The sequence below is a fragment of the Vanessa atalanta genome, chromosome 24 (genome assembly GCF_905147765.1).
Source record: "Vanessa atalanta chromosome 24, ilVanAtal1.2, whole genome shotgun sequence".
Classification (NCBI taxonomy): domain Eukaryota; kingdom Metazoa; phylum Arthropoda; class Insecta; order Lepidoptera; family Nymphalidae; genus Vanessa; species Vanessa atalanta.
In genome coordinates, this window is record NC_061894.1 from 2,728,327 (window position 1) to 2,744,869 (window position 16,543).

Consider the following 16,543-nt stretch of genomic DNA (forward strand, 5'->3'; position numbering starts at 1 on the left):
CATAGACAAACAGACAGAGTTAATTGGGCATTTATAATACTCATAGAGACTTTTAAATATTATATACTTAACAAAATTACCTTTTTTCTCTCTGGAAAAACGCATTACGCGTTTCCCCCACGTGAGATGGGGGGTATGTGGGACTTGCCATTGCCTTGTGTATGTCACTGAATTACTTCTAAACGACTGAACCGATTTTTTGTCTATGTACGAGCGGTTCCTAAGATGGCTTAAAATGGAAACTGTAGGTGACATTGCAATCGGGTTAGTTTTGTAATGGACAGTTGATTGTTCAAACAATGTATATTTGACGGTTGACCTGCTTGTAATATTTGCTTATATTTTATCATACAAAGAAATATCGCTGCTCAAACAGTGGAGTGCCGCCTTAATAGGTAATAGTTGAGCAGAGACAAGACAACGCGCATGCGACCCGTGTTGTCTGGTATCTGTGGCGGCTGGCCTACATAACATAATCATTATATGATTGGGAAAAGCGGCATTCTTCAGGCAATTACACGTGCATAACGTATTATATGCATAATTTGTAAAGTAATGAATGCATGCAAAGTGAATAATTAAATAGATATGTAAATAAAAATGAAAAAAATATTTGTCTATGAATAAACAATTATTAATTGTAATTTAAGGAAATAAAGTCTCGAACTGAAGTGATGATAATGTCCTCTTGAGCACTATCGCTCATATCATAGTGCATAATTCCTATAGGTATTCTTATTATACAATGGGACGAAAATCCAACACGAACAGGGCCCCAATATTACTAGCAAGTGTCAGTTGCCTGCCATTAAATACTAAACAAATAATCGTTGACGTTCAGCTGTTTCCAAATCTACAAACGCAAAGATGCAGGTGCGGTTCCGTTAAAGTTAAATCGGCATATAATAGGATCATATCGCTACCTATATGAATTAGTAGACTTGATCCTCAGTTACGATTAAGCTGAGTTATCGTTTACTGGTTACTAGTTGTCGCCAGCGGTTTTAGGGGTTGATCCTCAGGTTTTAGATATAAAAAAGTAGCCTATCTTCTTTCTTGAGGTTCAAGCTCACTTCATATCTAATTTCATAAAATTTGTTTCAGTACATTGACCATGAAAGAGTAACAGGCAGACGGACAGACAAACAGAGCTAATTTCGAATTTCTCATATTTGTATAGATAATTATTAAAGTGTCGCATATCGCTATATGACATTTAACGATAATTTTCTGAGGAGATTTTTGAATTCGACACGTCTCGCTACTCGATGACATGCGACGAAACCTTGTAAACATTCATGTAGACACGACTGAGTTAATAGATTCTCGTTGTAATTATTTATTTTCCAACTTGCAGCAATGGACGGAGTCTAGCGGTATAGGTTGTGTCGTATTGCCTTCTGATCGAATCAACAGAGTGAGCATCGAGTGTACACTATACAAGTGGTACACGCACTTAACTGTGAAATGTTTTTTGGTTTCCCATGACCATGGTTTTGGTTGAGGAGCTGGATTTGATGTACTGTGTCATTGATGTTTGCTTACGCATTAATACGCTTTTTGTCTTCTATCAAGAATCTCGAATATCTATGATAATATTTAGTATAAAAATTTGCTTCATACAATCCTAAACTTGTTAAAACTCTATACATTCATTTCCATAAAGATGTATTTATATAACGTTACGCTATATTACTTAACCAAAGCATAAAAGTAAGGAGTAACGACCTTTCTGAAGATACAATGTGCACCAGATAATCCTAATCTATGAGGAATCACGCGAAGCCCAGTACAATAAATAACCTGACTAACTTGTCTCAGTCCGCAGTTATGCGAAACAACGAACTGAATACCATTTACACTCCACGACATGTCGTACTCACCGCAGCAATAAAATAAAAACGTACTAAAATTAACAGCATTTAAATATCGTCTGCCCTCTTCTTAAAATGAAGGAAACAACTACATAATTAACACCCACTAAACACATGGAATCTCAGTCGTCTTGGCTAGAATTTGAACTTGCGATTTTCGATTGACGTGGGCAGTCTGGGCTAGAGTAACATTGTTATGACTTTCCTTGTTAATTTTTTTGGCTATATTTACAATAGTTATGATGTTATCATAAGTATAGTAAATAAAACCAAAAAATATAACATTTTTCAATATAATTCAGTGCAGCAATTAATAATAATAAATATGATTATTTTGCAAAAGCGTTGTTGTCTATAAACGATCGTACTTTATTACTAAGCTTTAGTTGTAACTCTGTATTTAGATAGCAAACGTCTTCGACATTTTCAGTACCTAAAGCACAATAAAATCAATTCTAGTAATACATAATTTCAATCCAGAAACTTATCAATAAATGGCAAAACCGTAAAATGTCCATACGATATTAAAGTCGTTTCGTCCATTGTAAAGGGGCTTCCATAACAATCTGACATTCACAGTGGCTTGCATAAGTATTGCGTTGAAATAATCCGTCAGACGTTTGGTATAAAGAGCTCGCTGTAAGCAATATACTCGTATATAAAATTATATTTTTCATACATAGTTTCAACGAGTGTCAGCGCAAAATCACCCTTGTTTCTCTTTATTTATTTCAACATAGTTATATCACATAGAGACATACTTATAAAATCGTTTGTCACGTTGAGTATTAACTCACAGTCAAGACTGAGTCCTAGGGGAAAGGAGGACGGGTAATTTTGTTTGAATTTATCCCGTAAGTCGGAACGAGATCAATTCTTATAAATTGTATAAATCCTACATTTAATAAATTAATTTCAAGTTATATTCCACTGTTAGACAAAAACCGCTTCCCTTGTACAGGTAAAGGTTTGTAACTGAAATAACCAATTAAATAGCTATAAGGTGTACTCACACCATTGAAGAATATTATATCACACATATACATGTTGTTCGGCATTTGTTTGTCGCTGATCAGGATATAAATAAAATGAGTAGTCTTCATAAGCAACATGAACATTTGATAGCGCAATCTTCAGTTAATTTACTTGGTTCTATGACAACGTAAGACTCTCTGGGTAGATATCACACACTTATTCTACCGCCAAACAGCAATAGTTAGTATTGTTGTGTTCCAGTTTAAAATCCGAGTGAGCCAGTGTAAATTCAGTCTCAAGGTACAAAACCTCTTAGTGCCCAACTGAGGGATGGTTAATATTTTTATAGGGCAATATTTTATGCATAGGGGTGACCACTTACCATCAATTACCAGTCCGCTAACCAACATTAAAAAAAAAAAGAAAATATTTCATCATCCAGTCACTCTGCCATCCTTGCACTGCACCACAACTAACCCGTTTTACGGAGAAGCGTTTTCGTGTTAGCTAAAGTGTGTCTAATGTTTATTCTAAGTGCCTTGTACGACTGCAGAGCGTAAGATCCCGGGTTCGGATCCCGGTTTAAGTTTCATGGGCCACACTTTTTACTTTTATTATATTAATAAAATTATATTTTTATATTATTACACGTCTGAGGTTTTTTATTATTTCCCCCCTTTTTACGCCAATCCTATCATATCTTTAACTATATTGAACTATAAATACTATTAAGGAAACTTCACGTAATTAATGCAATAACCAAACTGTACGCACCTTTAGAATCTGACACTATAAAATGAATTCTGAAACAAACCAACGTGCACTTTATTCGGCTTTTAGGTGTTTGTAGTAAAAAAGGAACTAATTTTAAATTTGAGATTTTCGGTCGGTGTAAAAATAAAGTACTGCAGGAAATTGGTGTAAAGTTTAATAACTGTTTTTAAATGCAAATGAAGAGATTAAAGCCATTTCCAGTTAACTGAGAATGAATTAACCTACACCCACTTCATTGGCCTACGTAGACTGACCGACTGTGGCCTACAGATATATAATTGTATATATATATATTAATTTATTAGAAATTGAAAGGCTATTAAGCTTATACAAATAAATATAGTATTAAAACTGACATGACATGACATTATTTTACATGTGTTATTAATCGGAAATGTATCATAAATTAACATATAATTAAAAACAATTTTGTCGTATTAAAAAAATATATTCAGATCATAAATATATTATTATTGTAATCATGTTAAAAGTTGATTATTATAGCTTTAATTATTTTGTTATTATTTTAAATCAATTATATAATTATTATTAATAACGGAAACATAACAGCTAATTGCTTAAATACTTTATGAAGTAAACAATTAACTGTTTACGTAGTTACCTTTTACTATAGTGTCGCCCGCGGTTTCGTTTGCATTGAGTTGGAAAAAATAGCCCGTCACTCCTGGAGTTCAGCCTAGCTGGATATGAAATTATTTCGCATTTATAATATTTTAGTATAGATTAATTAAAGTCTGTACAATCAAGCGCTTCATTCAATAACCTGTTTACATAAAGGTTATCTGTAACGGCACTTCCGTTCTCACTTTTATATCCTACGTTTGTAACAATATATCTCTGACTATTCTATTATTGGTGTACAAAAATGCATATCTGTAACTGTTATTATTTATCAAGAATCAAGCTATAATTACAAATAGATATAACAAACGAAAACTTGAACGTTAAAGCGCCCTTGACGTAAGCTGTTGTCCTTGGAGGTCGTCCGCATCGGGCCACGGTTTGAAAAACCATAAAAATTCACCATAATACGCCGAGCGATTCAAAAATACAGAGTAGCTAAGCACAGATATGTCATTTTTTATAAAGTTAAAGCGATTTGAACCTACAAGGCAATTTAAAGACGAAGTTGAGAATTCTTTATCAAATATTAAATTCGATATAAAAAAATTTCAAGTAAATCAAATTCGAAATACTTTTTCTTTATGTGATATTCTAATTATTTTTTAAATAATTATTAGATATTTAGACTGTTTTACTACAGAAATTACGTCTAGAAGCGTGGATAAGCTATGATTAGTTTGAAAGTAGTAGTTACGCTGTTTTAAAATAATTATCATTTATATAATGTTTAATTAACACATATTATACCGAATTAGTCTGAAGTAACTGCTAGTCGTCTTGTTAGTATCAAAACTGAATTAAGTGCCATTATAGTTTGATTAGAGTTTTATATTACTCTGTTGGCGAGTAAAATTGATCTTTATTACATTTCTCATGACATAATAGACCAAAGCATTAAACAGAGGATAATACCTTCTTCAGTGATGACGTAACACATAGACTAGGCACTTCATTTCCACTATAGTCTATTAAATGGTATTTATAATGCACATATCCCTCAGAATTATTTAACCTATACACACGCTCGGGACGTCGCGTCGATAGTAAAAGTATTCGTGAAAGAAAATAATTTTCTCTATGCTTTATCTACTCTGTATCAATGAGAGTGCCTGTCTGAACTTTTTGCTCGTCCTCCGGCTAACAGCCGCGTTATGCGCCAGACACGCCCGCCAGCGCCATCTTGCGTCGAGCTATTGATGATAATTTATTTTAAAATATAATTTAAAAAAGAAAAAATAATATTATGCATTTTTTTTAATCAAAATCGAATACTCTGTGCCTACTAAAGGTTCTAAATTTGATTTTGTTTGTTCGAAGGAAGGCTAGCATTAATGTTGATGATATTCTAAAAAGGTATCTACATATTATTTTTCTGTTTGTAGTTTGTTTAATATGAAAATAGACATTTTCGACTTGTCTTTGAACATTGTACTAACATTATGTTACTAATTAAGTCAAACAGTATCACGCTTAGATAGAGTCTGATTAACAATGTTAAAACCCCAAGCGCGTCTCGGGCCCGTATACCCTTTTCTAGCTTCTTAACGCAACGCAAGTTTAGTAATATTTACGATGTTTTTTTTTACTACATCGATATACGAAAATGCCGTCATCATATTCAAATAAAATAAATATCTTATTTGAATAATTTCATCAACAATGATTTTTTTTAAATCATGTTTCTCAATTTTTTAACTGCATAGTGGGCCTCGCACTAGCCTCTAGGCAGTTGTCTATACTGTAAAGGAAAGTCCCTGGTCTTAGATAAAAAACTACATTAAAAAAGAAACAGTTAACTCCATCTAGCGTTGAATAGCGTCGAGTTTTAACACAAAAATAAATCTTTATACTTTTCCACCAAAATTATTAAACTAACGGCTCCGCGTGGTTTCACTCGTGTTAAGCCTTACTGCTTCAGTCTTGGGGGTTTGTTGCACGATAACAATCCTTATGAATGGGGGTTATCAAATGCAAAAATATTGCATAGATACACGTCAGGGGTACAGAAAACACACATAAAGACGAAAGCGGAAAGTAATATTTAATATTTAAAGCCTAAGACACATACAGCCATCGCAACGAAAAACATCTTTCCACAATAATTCCAACCCAGAGATTATTGAATTCATTTTTAAAATAGATAAATGCAAATTGCGTAAAGTCTATTATTTAGATTTAGATAAAATATTAGCTTTGTTTCGCTACAACAATACACAGACGCTAAACGTCTTGCATATAAAGAAATAAATCGTGATTTTAAAACAATGTAAAACATTTATAAGTCTGGTAACACCTGCTAAAGAGTAACTACTAACAAGTTTACATACGTATTAGCATTCAGCGGGCAAATGCGAAAAGAAGGGAATGTGATAAAACCGGATGGGGTTTAACTCTGCGACCTTTGTCACAAACGGCCTTTATAGGGTTGGAATACTTATTTATTTAAAAAGGTACAATATTATTATTTTACACTAAAAAGATAAACTACGTAACATTATCTGATATGTATATCAATTAATGTACACAACGCTTACAAATTTTAAAATATTTTATTATTATGTAATACTAGTTGTCGTCCGCGGATACGCTCGCGTTTTAAGGGATTGGTTGTGTGTGTAAGGCAAAATGTAGCCTATGTCCTTCAACTTCAAGTTTGCTTCATACCAAATTTTATCGAATTCGATTCATTGGTTTGGTAGTAGAAAGAGCGACAGACAGACAGACAAAGTTACTTCCACATTTACAATATTTAGTATTGGTATATAGTATTTATATAGACTGTAAAAAAAGTAATTACTCATATGAATAAAGTTTGTTTGAAGCTGGTCTAAGCATGTTATAATTTTTGAAATTTATTCAAAAATTATATGAATATTCAAGAATTTCATTGAATTTGTAATTAGTAGAACATAGTCTATATGTCAAATTTTTATTTTTTATGACGGACTAGTTCCTTAAATAAACATTTTATTATTATTCTTAATGTGTGAATGCACTCACTAACTACGGTACTGTAATGCTACATTTTTTTAAATTTCACTGTAACTGTGGTGGTGATTCTCTAAGTGTAAGGAATAGTTTCACCGATCCCATGTGTGTGTGTATGGGGGGGATGTATATCTAGCAGTAGTAGCCAATTACAAAACGGCCCATTGACCCATTTCCTCGTTTATTTTCCATTTGAATACAAGTAACAAATCATATTTCTTGAAAAAGGAATATTTAGGATTTTTTTTAACGGACGTAACATGGCCGCTCATTGAAATATATAAGAGTGACTTAATTATCATACAGTGGTGGTGTCTATGGATATTAGTGCTCTTGATTTTCTATGGTTTTATTAAAATGTTAAAATGAATTGGACAATTTGATTGGAACCTTCTTAAAAGTTAAGGTTAACAGGGAATCATAACGGGGCGTTCTAATGATGTTTATGTCTTAATAGACGTATTGTAATAAACGATAAATACTTACTTTATTTAACTTAATTACGTTTCTTATTGTAACTTAGTACAATGTATGTATGTATCTTAGGTAACTATTTGAACCCTTTTTTCTCCCACAGGGAATTTTAATTGGGGTCATTTAGACGTTATAAATAACAGTACTTTTTAGTTTTTATATTTTTATTTTAACAATTATATTTAATGTCAAAGTATATATTAAGTTAACAACCCGTGTATAACGACCAACCGGGTTTCTAAGAAACGCAAGGGACCATTGTTTAACATATAAGTACATGTAATTGTTCTCTTTTTGCTCGGAGAAAGTTGATTGATCTTGTCTGTTCGTTCATATTTTGTTGACTTTAAATTACATACTTTTTAGCAGCTGTATATCTATATCGAGCTTCGTCTTCTTCTTATATACGATAAATTAACGATGACAGAAAGAGATGAAACGATATGTATTTGCCGACAATATAACCATTGGGTTAGCCGGTTTTTGTTTAGGACAAAATTATGATCTACTAATTTTTTTTGCTTAAGTACCAACTTTACTTGGGGGGGGCCCACTCTTGTCCACACTATATTATATGACGTTCATTGATTATATCCTGACCGGTTTCGGACACGGCGAAGATTCTCAAGCAAGACGAGACATTCGTATATTATTGTGCATAAGTGTGAGTCTTAACTAAACTGGCCTCTTTTTTCACTCACTAATACTCATAATCCGTTTGGAATGCAAATCCGACACGAGCGAAAACTCTTCGAACTTTCGCACCGCGCTTATATCCGATCATTTTTGAGTAAACTACGAGTACGATCCTTTAAAGTCATTCTCAACGATAATACATGTCACTTCGAAACTTAGGAAAGGTTGTTTATAGGCACTTCTTGCATATAGTACTCGCACATTAGTGGTTTGGACAAATTATACCTAAGTGTGTATTGTCTTCTGAAATAATAACATTAGTTGTTTATACAAATATTAACAATTATTTTTTTCCTAGGTTGGTTTTCGGTATGCGGCTGTCGTGGTGGAGCTCTTGCGACAGCACGGGGCTCCATCGCGGCTCTCCTGCGCAGCCGAGCCTTTGCCCTCGTGTCCCCTCGTGCTATCTCCGCCTACCGAGCGAGACCAGCATCTGGTAAGAATCACTAATAAAGAATTAAGCACTAATATAATGACTATCTATTTCAGCATAGGATCCCAATAATAAAGCTATACAGAACTCCATTCGCTGAACCGTCTGTCAGTTTTTCATCAGTGATACACTATAACAATAAATTGGTGCAATTCCGTAAGATTTCATTTTGTATCTCACTCGTGAAATGTTGACAACCGAATTACGGTGATAAGCCATTTTGATACGTGTATCCTATAAATTTGATAATTATTATATTCAATGTCGCTTATATGCTGACATTTCACGCTCGTGTTCTGCGGTGAGTTACGACTTTCGAGTTTCTTACAGCATACTTCTACAGATGGCATAACTATCTGACAGCGGAGTATGGATTTTAAGAAATACTATTTTTTATTTAAAATTAAACTTAACTCAGATATCAAACGTATTTTATAAGTTGATTTAACGATAGTGTTATTAATAATGAATAATAAAATATATATGTATTTATAGAAAATTTTAATTTCTTTTTTTGTATGGCTGTAATCCTTTCTGGTTAATGAGAATATTAAATATTTCTACCAAACTCAACCTTGTTATAGAATCGTCAGAAATGTTGGAAACATTTTCCTACATTTCTAAAAGAGATAATTTCAAGTAGAATACAATAAGGTGTCAATAATAAATGATTATAATTTCCTCAGAGAGTGGTCGTGTGGGCGCGCAGTACGAGCGGGCGGCAGCGCGGCCGGGCACGCCGCTGAGGCTAGCCGGTGTTTTCGCGGACGGCAGTAAAGCGAAGGCTCCAAAGTACGCGCAGCTCATCGACCCGCAGGGGAACGTAAGTTTTACATAATATGTCATAATTCTTTATCGACTCGATATGGTCTACTGGTTTGAACACGTGAATCTTAATCGAAGATTCCAGAGTAGGCACTCAATTAAAATGTATTAAATTTTTGTCATCTCGTTTTTGGCGATGAAGAGCAATATTGACAAAACCTGCATGTGTCGGATGGAAATTAGACACATCACTTACCCATCACTTACCATTACGGGTTGGGATGTGAAAGCTTCTAACCATGTGCTCTAAATTGTCTTAATTATATTGTATTTTTTATAATTATTATCTATATATGTATATAGAAACTATTTCTTTAAATGCAACTTCGTCTCATAGAAATAAAAATGTTGTTAATTTAACTTTCAAGGTAAATATATTGTCTACGTTTGTATCCGCCTAACTTCGTGTATTCCATACATAATTCCGTTCATGTATTTAAATCTAATACGTCTGCTTAAGTATATCAAACTCTAAATGTCTCGGTATATAAATATTGAAGAGAAAATTTGCTATGGCAACAATTTTCTTACAATTTAAAAAAAAAAAACAAAAAAACAATTGAGGTTTGATTAATATTTGTAACTGAGTTTTATTGAAACTTCTTAATTATAATTTTAGCCATAATGTACACATCCTAAGTGCATATTTAAAAAAAAATACTGTTTTCGTTTCCATGTTCAAAATATCACTAGAACTTCTTATAATAATATTCAGATTAAAAATTAGTATTTATAAAATCTTTATAACGTTGCTATAGCTATAAGAAAAAAGGATCTAATTGATTATTAATTAATGCAATGCGTGCGATCTTCAAGAATATCATGTTAAAAAACGCAGCTATAATAAATATTATAAAACTTTTACGACAAGAAACATAGTTTGCTGTGGTTATTTATAAAGAATAAAATATTTATTATCATATTTACACACTGGCTTTTTTTGGTATGTTTTTAAAATGAAATATACATCATTATCAATTCATAATATTTGCTAGACATGCGAAGTTATAAGTTAATTAAGTTATTTGTATATTATGTTTTTGAAACTGTTATATCGGTAAATTTTAACTGGTTTTAATCGTTCATTATTACCCGCCTAATTCATAATAAGGTCTGCTAATTATTGTATTTGGTTTTTCTGTTAATGTAATTTCTACGTGTCTTGGAAAGCATTTTGCACTAAAACCTTTCTTTGCGTGCAGCCGAAAGTATACAGAAAGGCAAAATGTAAGAGTATCGTGCAACGGGAATAGTATTTGCTACTGTGTTTGCACATACAATTTATAATATCTTCTACGCAGCTGTGGCTATAATTAATCGGTCAGGAGAACACATTGTTAGGTAAATAAAACAAAATATCTTTTTTTTTTTCTTATAAATTATTCTACTACATACATACTTTTTTACTGTATAAACTTTATTATTTATATTATACTAGGTATTTGAATCTGTGTGAAGACACAAGCGCACAAATCACTAACCTCCATTTAGCCCCTCGAGGAGTGAATTAAAAAAGGTCCTTTCCCGGGGCTCAAACTATCAATACACCAAATTTCATCTCAATCGGTTCAGCGGTTTAAGCTTTAAGAGGTAACAGACAGCTACTTACGCATTTATTATATTAGTATAGATAATATATATTAAGGAGAAAGAATAATGATTAATTTATTTTCAATTTTGTTGAAATTGTACGAAGGAAATTGTTGTTCAGTAAGTGGGTATCATGACAACTCTGTTGTAAAATGTTTTTCCGGAGCATTCTGCATAACATTCCGCCGTTAACCGTGCGAAGACTGGGCGAATTACTTGTTAAAGTCTAATATTATTATCACGAGAACGTGAAGCCGCGGGCGGGTCCAGAAAATAAAAACAAGAAATGTGTTTCTATCAAGTATAAACACGGTGCACGCGAGATGCACTTTATTGCTGAAATAATATCGATTAATCAACCACATCACGAGAACGTCGAACAATGCAAAGCGAAAAAATCGATTCGCCTCTAATATTGGTTCTCGATTATTATTCGATTCCGCGATATAGACGAATCGCTTTTATAAGTATAATTTGTTGAAAATCGTGTAATGTTTCTTAGAAATTATATAATTTTGTATTTCCTAAAAAAAAGTTATGTGAATAAAATGGATTTACAAATGTAAATAGAAACGGCTGGATCGACATATTGTTTTGATTGGATAACACTATATACTTACTTTTATCTTTATTCAATCAGTAGAATAATTATAGGTTTATATATTTTAATCGTTGTGAATCATGTACTTAACTTATAATCTGGAAAAACCATATTAATTAGACAGGCATAAAATGTTCATGGATTGTAACTGAATTCGATGATGTATAGTGCGTTATATTTATGTATATAAATCTTTTGTACGTTTGTTTGACTGAAACTCCTAAACGCTTGGAGTCATTTCGATGAAATTGTGTGTATTTGAGTGAAGCTGCAGTTGGAAAGTAAATAAAATTCTTATTTCACTCGGGCGAAGTCGGGACGAGCAGCTAGTATTGATGAAATGTAAGCAAACTTTATATTTATTCAAACCGGAATAAATACGTAAGCGCGATAACATCGGATCTCTTTTTTTGTTGGAAGCTGGTTATTTTTTAAAATATACTATTAATTATGTATATTATGAGATATTTTAATATCATATAATAATAAATCACACTAATAGGATATATTAACATAGTAGGTATGGACGGATAGATCAATGAGGATAATTTCTTGGTTTTAAATTACAAATTACAATTCAAATGAACGTTAACACACACACATCAAACACAGTCAAATAATGTACTCAATTGATTCTAATTCTAATATCATAATTGCACACTTGCTCTAGCAAGCACGTTTGATTGATGCGTTTTGGTTTTGATTAACCAAACATATAGTAACACTAGTTTTCGTGTGTGCAAAGAGAGGTTGTAGTAAAACGTAGCCATATACTTCCTTAGGGCTTAAGCTTGCTTCACAACAATTATCATCAAAATCGGTTTAGTATATTAGTCGTGACATCGTAAGAGACATACAATACCAGTATATACAAGTAATGTATATGTTACTGTATAAGCTCGGACTAAGGTAAATCTTAAGATTTTCCAATAAAACCTAAGATTTACCGACACGAGTTGGTAAATGTAAGTATTTATTACAAAAGGACGACTTTTTCGGACTTTTAACATTCCAACCTAACCTAACCTAAAATGTAAATCCTAAGATTTACCAAGTGAATGATGGTAAATGTTCGAATCCCAAAGTTTTATACACATTTACCATTCATAATTGGTAAATCTTAGGTTTTACTGGAAAATCTTAAGATTTACCGTAGTTCGAGCTTTTACAGTGTCATATATACTGGTATTGTATGTATAAACCGTATCGCCGTATGTCGATTTACAAAACTTCACGATTGAAATACGAAGTGAATTATCAAAGAAAAACTATGTAGGTATGTCTAGTGGGCGTTTTACAAATTGACCCGTATTATTATTACTTTTAAATTCCTGGAATCCACCAATCACGAGCTTTAACGTTGTCACTTTCGAATGTTAATCGATGTTCGTTAACGGCGAAGTAAAGAAAATTTTGTATTTTAACTTATGATTCCGATTTCAGGCACTAGATGTTTTGATTACACGCGACAAACGTCAACGCAATCGAATAAGCAAAAAACCTCGCACGTAACGTAATTTTTTAAATGTCGAATCCTTATGTCGTGTATGATTTGTATCGTGCTTAGGTTTAGTTTATTTGTTTCCGGCCTCCTGATTACATATTATGCCTTTATTTTAATGCATATATTTATTTATCAAAAAACTGATTACATCAAATAAGATTTAAATTTCGAATTGAATATAAATAAACTCTATGTTCATTATTCTTATATACTTTACATATAAACCCATTACCTTCGCGCTGGTCGTAACCGAGGTGCTTTATGTAAAAGCTTCATTATTATAAAATAGCATTACACGAGACCGTCCACCATTTACAATGAAATTAAAAAGAATTACATCCTTACACTGGAAAGAACATTAAGTACTCTTTGTCTATTTTCCTTCGACAACCCATAGTAACGCACAGCAGGACTTCGACAGTAAAGATCTAGCAGAATTAAATCAATCGCCAGTCAAGCAAAAATCAACTCTATTTCATAGTACAAAAGGTTTATATACACAGCAAAATGAAGTAAAGAATTCGTTACAGGACTAACTTATTTGAACAATTGAAAACAATAAAATGAACTTTATAGCTATTGTAATAGGGATTATGGCGTCTGGATGTACAGTCCGTTTGTACATTTCTGCTGTGTGAGGGCAGTGTCCTCGGTGAACCGTGTTGCTAGGACGATGGAATAGGGCTGTCACGTTTTATTTTATTATATTTATTTTTTTACTTAAGGAAAACAAGGGACGCTTAGAAAACGTATATATTATAAGAATAAATTATTAATTTTTCTTGTATTTTTAAATTAATTCACGCACAATACAGAAAAAATTCAAGAAATTATTTTTAAAAATATTTACGTTCTTTAATGATGAAGTGTAAAAATGAACTGTATTACGTACGTCTTCGATAACTCAACCCTGTATAACGCATGCGAAAAATGATGCCTTTCGCGTTTTGTTTGCGGTGTAATGAGCTTAATTATGTAAGGGGTTCTATCGTCCACATTACAACGGACCGCGGACGAAATTATATCATTGGTGTCCGTAAGGAATTACTGTGAACATTTTTATAATCGTCATATTATTTTGCATACATGTAAACTACAGACACAAGGGACATAACTTGGTTTCAAAGGTAGGTGGTGCATTGGTGTTGCAATGGTTAATGAACTCAATGGGCGATAGTGATCACTAGACAATTTTAAAAGAAGGTTTCATTGCATTTATTACTTTTTATTTAATTTTTTTTATTTTTAAAATGCCTAAGTACCGACATATTTATGACATATTCTGAACACTTACCATCGGATGGTCCCTTTGCCCATATATTCTAGAAAAATAGTAAAAGTGGAGGGGTTAAATTGGAATAACCGTTCTTTTAATTTATTTTCAAGTATCGATTAAATAATCCATTTGATGAGTATGTTTATAAAAAATATACAAAACTATAAATAATAGTATCACTCTTCTTGCTATTAAACGTAACCAACTTATATATTATGTTTGTATGTATAGAGAAATACTCAATAACGATATAATGATTTGATTTAAATACATTTTGAGCAAGACAATTTATCTCTATAATAGATCGTTTTTTTTTTAATATTCTTTTTTAATTCCTATTTTATCTTTGTACATAATTATTGTATTCTGTTTTTTATATTATAATTCAATGATCTTTTACTTTATGTGTGTAATTTATCTGTAAGTTTTAATAATTCAAATACCTTTTTATATATCTATTTAATTTTGATTTTTTTTGTTATCTTTCTTGAGAAAAGTTTTACTGGCAGAGTAGCTCTTCGGGTATTTAGTCTCACGGTTGTGTTGGTCAATAAAGTGATAATAAAAAACATTATTCTTACTGATGTTAAGCTTTCGGTAAGACTTGTCAAGTCTGGGTAGGTACCACCCACCCATCAGATATTCTTAACTATACTTAGTATTGTTGTTTTTCGGTTTGAAAGGTGAGTGTGAGAGTGTAACTACAGGTACAAGGGACATAACGTCTTCCCAAGGTTGGTGGTGCATTGGTGATGTAAGGAATGGTTAATATTTCTTACAGCGCCAATTTCTATGGACTTTGGTGTGGTGTGCCTAACTACTTATATCAAAAAACAAAAAAAAAATATACTACGCAATACATGTTTTTCAGTATTTTTTTTTTGTTTTTAATACAGAGCGTTCGTCACAAACGAAGGCGGCATCTTCATTATAAACCTCTTAAGTTACTCAAATGTAACCGAAGTCTAACTTTGTCTAGACCGCCGCGAGCTATTCTCAAAGCGCACGACTCGAAGACGAATGGCAAGAAATGGTAATGGAATCCATAAGTGACTCGTTGTCATGAATTAGCTCTTAGTTACATTCCGTGGATACTGTTTGTATGTAAATTTGTCTTGTAAATATATTTTTTTGAAACTTTTATTCGAAATGTAATTGTTCAATGGCCGTTATATATTATATCTTGTTTGTATTTGATTTTCAACATAAAAGAAATAGACGAATAAATTGGAAAGTAGTTTGTCTATCACCTTGTTTTTGTTTATCACCTTGTTATGACTAAACAACTAAACCTATAATAATGAAATATGTTTTACCTAATCCAAAGGCAGCTTTTGAACTACATATGTACTTTCAGAGGTCGGAATAGAAAATACATATTAGAAAAAGGCGCGGGGAACAGTTAGTCATAAATATAATTTGTATGTTTGATTGTTTTGAAACGCATTCTAAAGTATATATCGAATCTGATAAAAGAATAGAAGACGACGGCTGCGTGTCTTAGTATTCATAAAGAATTAACATTTCATCAAAACAGAAACCATCGCATGAAATGTCGAATGCATAAATTAACGTAAAACTCATGATTATATTTTTGTTAAATTAAATTCATTGCAATTACACTACGAAAATTCAGTAATATATTTTTAAGACAGAATAGTAGGTTAATATCATTTTATTTATAGTAATAAGTAATTCTTAGTAAGACAGACGAAGGGGTCATTGACTTTAATTATTGATTCAAGTAACAAGCAATGATTGATAATGATTGATAATGATAATGACCTCATTATATTGTGTCTATAACTAGACTGGCTTTTTCATCGTAAGCCAGTGTGAAAAGTTGAAGAATAGAAGTATGAAAATATAAAAAAAAATTGGGGATATT

At 32.2% G+C, this 16,543-nt stretch overlaps 1 protein-coding gene across 1 annotated transcript in view; it reads left to right on the forward strand.

Moving 5' to 3' along the window:
- Nucleotides 1–16,543, forward strand: part of LOC125073314 — a 133,402-nt gene that overhangs the window by 105,311 nt on the left and 11,548 nt on the right. The window contains exons 3-4 of the mRNA XM_047684091.1: nt 8,725–8,862; nt 9,546–9,682. Coding sequence (XP_047540047.1) covers nt 8,725–8,862; nt 9,546–9,682 — 275 coding nt within the window. The remainder of the gene's footprint in view (nt 1–8,724; nt 8,863–9,545; nt 9,683–16,543) is intronic.